This window comes from Cherax quadricarinatus, chromosome 98 (genome assembly GCF_038502225.1).
Source record: "Cherax quadricarinatus isolate ZL_2023a chromosome 98, ASM3850222v1, whole genome shotgun sequence".
Lineage (NCBI taxonomy): Eukaryota > Metazoa > Arthropoda > Malacostraca > Decapoda > Parastacidae > Cherax > Cherax quadricarinatus.
The window spans coordinates 7,937,504-7,944,316 of NC_091389.1; the positions used below are offsets into that span (position 1 = coordinate 7,937,504).

At 40.4% G+C, this 6,813-nt stretch overlaps 1 protein-coding gene across 1 annotated transcript in view; it reads left to right on the top strand.

Moving 5' to 3' along the window:
- PpD3 (protein phosphatase D3) overlaps positions 1-6,813 on the top strand; it is a gene marked incomplete at its 5' end in the record, with an annotated part of 87,486 nt that overhangs the window by 55,414 nt on the left and 25,259 nt on the right. Inside the window, 1 exon segment of the mRNA XM_070105293.1 lies at positions 2,388-2,469. Within this exon segment, the coding sequence (XP_069961394.1) occupies positions 2,388-2,469 (82 nt within the window).

Here is a 6,813-nt window from a genome sequence, read left to right on the forward strand (position 1 = left end):
TACTTATATTGTGCCCAGACCTTCAAATTGGCATTTATGTAATTCCATAAGTTTTCTATCAAATTTTGTATTTTTAGTGACATCACCTCAGAAAAAAGATTCTCCACCATCTCGGATTTTTATTTTTTAAATTCCCAACTTTGTCACCATTTTTAACCCTTTCAGGGTCCAGACCTTTCATTTGAAAATTGATCTCAGGGTCCAAGAAAATCAATTTTTTTTTTTTTTTTTTTTTTTTTTTTTTTTTTTTTTTAAATGATAGAGAATCTTTTTCCAAAAGTAGTGAATGTTTTCAGATATTTGGGAATTGATGTATCAGTGGATGGACCTTTGAAGGATGAGGTTAATCATAGAATTGATGAGGGAAAAAAGGCGAGTGGTTCGTTGAGGTATATGTGAAGACAAAAAACGTTATCTATGGAGGCAAAGAAGGGAATGTATGAAAGTATAGTAGTACCAACACTATTATATGGGTGTGAAGCTTGGGTTGTGAATGTTGCAGCGAGGAGACGGCTGGAGGCAGTGGAGATGTCCTGTCTAAGGGCAATGTGTGGTGTATATATTATGCAGAAAATTCGGAGTGTTAATAAAAGTATTAGTCAGAGGGCTGAAGAGGGGTTGTTGAGGTGGTTTGGTCATTTAGAGAGAATGGATCAAAGTAGAATGACATGGAGAGTGTATAAATCTGTAGAGGAAGGAAGGCGGGGTAGGGGTCGTCCTCGAAAGGGTTGGAGAGAGGGGGTAAAGGAGGTGTTGTAGGTGAGGGGTTTGGACTTCCAGCAAGCGTGGGTGAGCATTTTAGATAGGAGTGAATGGAGACGAATGGTAGTTGGGACCTGACGAGCTGTTGGAGTGTGAGCAGGGTAATATTTAGTAAAGGGATTCAGGGAAACCGGTTATTTTATATAATCGGACTTGAGTCCTGGAAATGGGAAGTACAATGCCTGCACTGGAGGGGTTCGGGATATTGGCAGTTCAGAGGGATATGTTGTGTATCTTTATATGTATATACTTCTAAACTGTTGTATTCTGAGCACCTCTGCAAAAACAGTGATTATGTATGAGTGAGGTGAAAGTGTTGAATGATGATGAAAGTATTTTCTTTTTGGGGATTTTTCTTTCTTCTTGGGTCACCCTGCCTCGGTGGGAGACAGCTGACTTATTAAAAGAAAAAAAGACACCAAAAGTATAAAATTTGATGGAAAACTTATGGAATTACGCTTTTGCAATGCAAGGTTTGCAGTCTCGGTGATATTTACGCATTGGTAATTTTACCCACTTTTGAGTCCTGTTTTCAGCCAATTCCATTTTATCGACCGAGTACAATAAACCATCCATTTAACTATTTCAACAGCCCAATAAAGTGATTAGAAATTGGTACTTTTGCCAATTTCACACACACACAAAAAAATGCCACTTTATCCCTATCAGGGTCCAAGAATTTTCAAAACAAATATAAAAAGAACAACTTTCATTTCTTCTTTTTCTGAATCGATGGGAGACAGCTGGTGTGTTGAAAAAAAAAATACAGTATGTGGCTGGTATAAAGCATTTATATAGACAGGGTGTGTTGGATAGTGTTCATACACACATAACAGATGAATGGTATAAAATACAGTGGAACCTCAAAAATCGAACTGCTCCAAACACAACCAACTATGTAAGTGTATTTTTGTAAGTGCTTTTATAAGCGTATTTTTGAGGGTCTGAAGTGGACTAATCTAATTTACATTATTCCTGATGGGAATAAATTAATTCGGTAAAGGCACTCGAACAGCCTTCTGGGCTGAAGAAAGTTCGATATTTGAGGTTCCACTGTATGTTGTTACTTGTGTAGGCTGATAAGACATCAGCAGTTTTTATACATTCGTTAGTGAATTTCCGTGTTATGTGAATTATTTTTTCTGTGTGTGTTAATTGAATTATTATTGTCAAAGAAATTTATTATTCTTCTTTGTTTTAAATGAATTTGTTTGTGTCAAATGAATCCGATTATTCTCTTTGGTACAGTTGCGTCTCTTATTAACTCTTAAACTGTCCAAACATAGATCTACGTTTGCACTACTAGTGCTCTGAACGTAGATCTACTTTTTTTTTTTTTTTTTTTTTACATTTGAAAGCATATACATAAAATGAAACGTAGATCTACGTTCGGAGTGCTATTGGGGCAAATGTAGATCTACGTTTGGACAGCTGATGGATTATGCAGTTCAAAATGGGCATCCAAAATTATATATGTACTATGAAGGCTTTATCGATTTTGAATGTACTTTTTTTTAATTGCATTTACAAAAATGCTTTACTATATAAAGGAGCTCTATAAAAGATCTAACTTCTGACTGCTTGAACCAATACACTTTAATTCACTGCGGTTTTTCTCATTTCAGCGACACAATGGGTAACAAAGGAGCTTTTATCACTATGAATGGTAAAGACCTGAAGCCGAGATATACAACATATGAAGCCGTGGTAAGTGTCTTCTTTATCGTTGTACTTCTCCCTTCATCGGTATTAAATCAAATTCTGTTTCATGTGGATTGTGATGCGTAAAATTACCCGGTAATAACTAAATATGCTACACAAGGATGCAAATCATTAGCTCTAGATCTTTCGCACTCTCGTGTGTCTTCAGGGGCTATGCCTTGGTCCAAGACTAGCAACAGATAGGAGGGGAAATTCTCTCTGAGGGAAAAGTGATACACTTCTACCACTACTCAGAAAGTATATTCCCTCCTGTCTGTTGTTAATCTTGCTACATTGCATAGTGTCTGGCGACACAAGAGTGCAAAACATCTAGAGCTAAAGATTTCCATCTCTATGTGGCTTTTTCTGCACTGTCAAGATCACATGTTTGCAGTTGTATTGCATAACTAAATACAGTAGAACCCTCATATCCACTGATTTGGCATCCATGGTTTCAGTTATCCACAGTTTTCACATGCCTCAGTTATCTGATGATTTGGTTTTGTGAAATTTTCTACACTTGTTCCAGCAGTGCTTCTGATATCTTGAAGACTTCTACACTTGTTCCAGCAGTGTTTCTGGTATCCTGAAGTCTTCTACACTTGTTCCAGCAGTGTTTCTGATATCTTGAAGACTTCTACACTTGTTCCAACAGTGTTTCTGATATCTTGAAGTCTTCTACACTTGTTCCAGCAGTTTTTCTGGTATCTTGAAGACTTCTACACTTGTTCCAGCAGTGTTTCTGGTATCCTGAAGTCTTCTACACTTGTTCCAGCAGTGTTTCTGATATCTTGAAGTCTTCTACACTTGTTCCAGCAGTGTTTCTGATATCTTGAAAACTTCTACACTTGTTCCAGCAGTGTTTCTGATATCTTGAAGTCTTCTACACTTGTTCCAGCAGTGTTTCTGATATCCTGAAGTCTTCTGCACTTGTTCCAGCAGTGTTTCTGATATCCTGAAGTCTTCTACACTTGTTCCAGCAGTGTTTCTGATATCCTGAAGTCTTCTACACTTGTTCCAGCAGTGTTTGATATCCTGAAGGCTTCTACACTTGTTCCAGCCTGACAACTCTGTGACTGAAGAAATACTTCCTAACATCCCTTTGACTCATCTGAGTCTTCAACTTCCGGTTGTGACCCCTTGTTTCTGTGTCCCATCTCTGGAACATCCTGTCTTTGTGTCTGTCTGTGTGTGTCAGGGGGGGGTTCATGAGGAGATATTGGAGTAACAAATACACACGTTGGATGTCTGAAGGCATATAATTATGAGAGTCTTGTAGGAGAAGCCCAGGTCTGCCTGTCTTGTCTACTATGTCTCCTCTGGAACTGAGGAGGCCTGAGGCGTGTGGTACACATGCCTCAGGGTTAATGTGCAGTTCTCCATTGACTCGTCAGTGTTGTGTGACCCTCTGATGTTACAGTGTAACTGTGGCTGCATTACAAAATGGAAATATTTGTGTAACTGTTACGATGTTTGATGTTCATTTAGATTTCACCCATTTACAGTGGACCCCCGCATAACGATTACCTCCGAATGCGACCAATTATGTAAGTGTATTTATGTAAGTGCGTTTGTACATGTATGTTTGGGGGTCTGAAATGGACTAATCTACTTCACAATATTCCTTATGGGAACAAATTCGGTCAGTACTGGCACCTGAACATACTTCTGGAGTGAAAAAATATCGTTAACCGGGGGTCCACTGTACTTATTTATTGTTCAAATAATGGCCATTTTATTCCCAACAAATTGTATGCTATGGAACTGCTGTACAAGGTTATTATAGTATGGTGAAACCTTGGTATACGAGTTTTTCAGGATTCGAGTAGTCGCTCGGTTGATTTTTTGTTTCTGGATATGAGCAAAAATTCAGGATGCAAGCTTTCCCCTCAAGGGAGGTTCCTTGATGCTGGTGAGGGGCTCTTGATCTAGGGAGTTGGATCTGTGCTCCAGTTCTCTATATTAATAATAATGAACGAGTTTCAGAACATCGCCACTAGGTGGCACAGTCATCGCCACAACATCAGCCGAGCTGTACAGTGTGTTTATGTCACCGTGGAAGCATTTCTCGTGTTATTATTGCCAAATTTCTTTTTTCTTACCATGGGTCCTAAGAAAGTAAGTGCAAAGGACAGTTCTGAGAAGAAAAAGAGGATGATGTCCATGGAATTACAGCACGAAATCATAGATAAACAAGCGAGGAGGTGGCAGTCGGAGCTGGTAGCAAGTAGCCTATCTTCCACTCTCCACCTCCACCCTTCACCTCCACCCTCCACCTCCACCCTCCACCTCCACCCTCCACCTCCACCCTCCAGCTCCATCCTCCACCTCCACTCTCCACCTCCACCCTCCACCTCCACTCTCCACCTCCACCTCCACCTCCACCTCCACTCTCCACCTCCACCCTCCACCTCCACTCTCCACCTCCACCCTCCACCTCCACCCTCCACCTCCACTCTCCACCTCCACCCTCCACCTCCACCAACATATGTACACTTTATAAAAACCACTTTGTCTTTACATTCTCTATTATGTTTTTATACAATATTTCTTATTTATGAAACTAGTGCAGTTAGCCTCACAAACACAGTTATAATAATTTTTTTTTTTTTCAACAAGTTGGCCGTCTCCAACCGAGGCAGGGTGACCCAAAAAATAAAGAAAATCCCCAAAAAGAAAATACTTTCATCATCATTCAACACTTTCGCCACACTCACACATTATCACTGTTTTTGCAGAGGTGCTCAGAATACAACAGTTTAGAAGCATATACATATAAAGATACACAACATATCCCTCCAAACTGCCAATATGGGAAGATATAGTCAGAGTGGGAGAGGGAATGGATGCCGCCGCAACCACTCGCCATATTATGGCTTATTTTATTCATTCTAGAGCATGTATCTTGTTTCTATGTTAATTATATTGTTTATTATGTCATATTAGATGAATTGTGACAGATAAATAAGCCGTAGGGTTGATATTAGCGTCATATTAAAGTATTTTCGTCCTGCCTCCCCAGTGCAGGAATTCTGCTGTAACGGATTAATGGCATTTCAATTAATTTAAATGAAGAAAATTGACTCAGCATATGAGCAGATCGGGATACAAGCAGAGTCAAAGAACGGATTAAACTCGTAAGCTAAGGTTCCACTGTATTATTATTATCTTTTTATTTTATTATCACACTGGCTGATTCCCACCAAGGCAGGGTGGCCAGAAAAAGAAAAACTTTCACCATCATTCACTCCATCACTGTCTTGCCAGAAGGGTGCTTTACACTACAGTTTTTAAACTGCAACATTAACACCCCTCCTTCAGAGTGCAGGCACTGTACTTCCCATCTCCAGGACTCAAGTCCGGCCTGCCGGTTTCCCTGAACCCCTTCATAAATGTTACTTTGCTCACACTCCAACAGCACATCAAGTATTAAAAACCATTTGTCTCCATTCACTCCTATCAAACACGCTCACGCATGCCTGCTGGAAGTCCAAGCCCCTCGCACACAAAACCTCCTTTACCCCCTCCCTCCAACCTTTCCTAGGCCGACCCCTACCCCGCCTTCCTTCCACTACAGACTGATACACTCTTGAAGTCACTCTGTTTCGCTCCATTCTCTCTACATGTCCGAACCACCTCAACAACCCTTCCTCAGCCCTCTGGACAACAGTTTTGGTAATCCCGCACCTCCTCCTAACTTCCAAACTATGAATTCTCTGCATTATATTCACACCACACATTGCCCTCAGACATGACATCTCCACTGCCTCCAGCCTTCTCCTCGCTGCAACATTCATCACCCATGCTTCACACCCATATATGAGTGTTGGTAAAACTATACTCTCATACATTCCCCTCTTTGCCTCCAAGGACAAAGTTCTTTGTCTCCACAGACTCCTAAGTGCACCACTCACCCTTTTCCCCTCATCAATTCTATGATTCACCTCATCTTTCATAGACCCATCCGCTGACACGTCCACTCCCAAATATCTGAATACATTCACCTCCTCCATACTCTCTCCCTCCAATCTGATATCCAATCTTTCATCACCTAATCTTTTTGTTATCCTCATAACCTTACTCTTTCCTGTATTCACTTTCAATTTTCTTCTTTTACATACCCTACCAAATTCATCCACCAACCTCTGCAACTTCTCTTCAGAATCTCCCAAGAGCACAGTGTCATCAGCAAAGAGCAGCTGTGACAACTCCCACTTTATGTGTGATTCTTTATCTTTTAACTCCACGCCTCTTGCCAAGACCCTCGCATTTACTTCTCTTACAACCCCATCTATAAATATATTAAACAACCATGGTGACATCACACATCCTTGTCTAAGGCCTACTTTT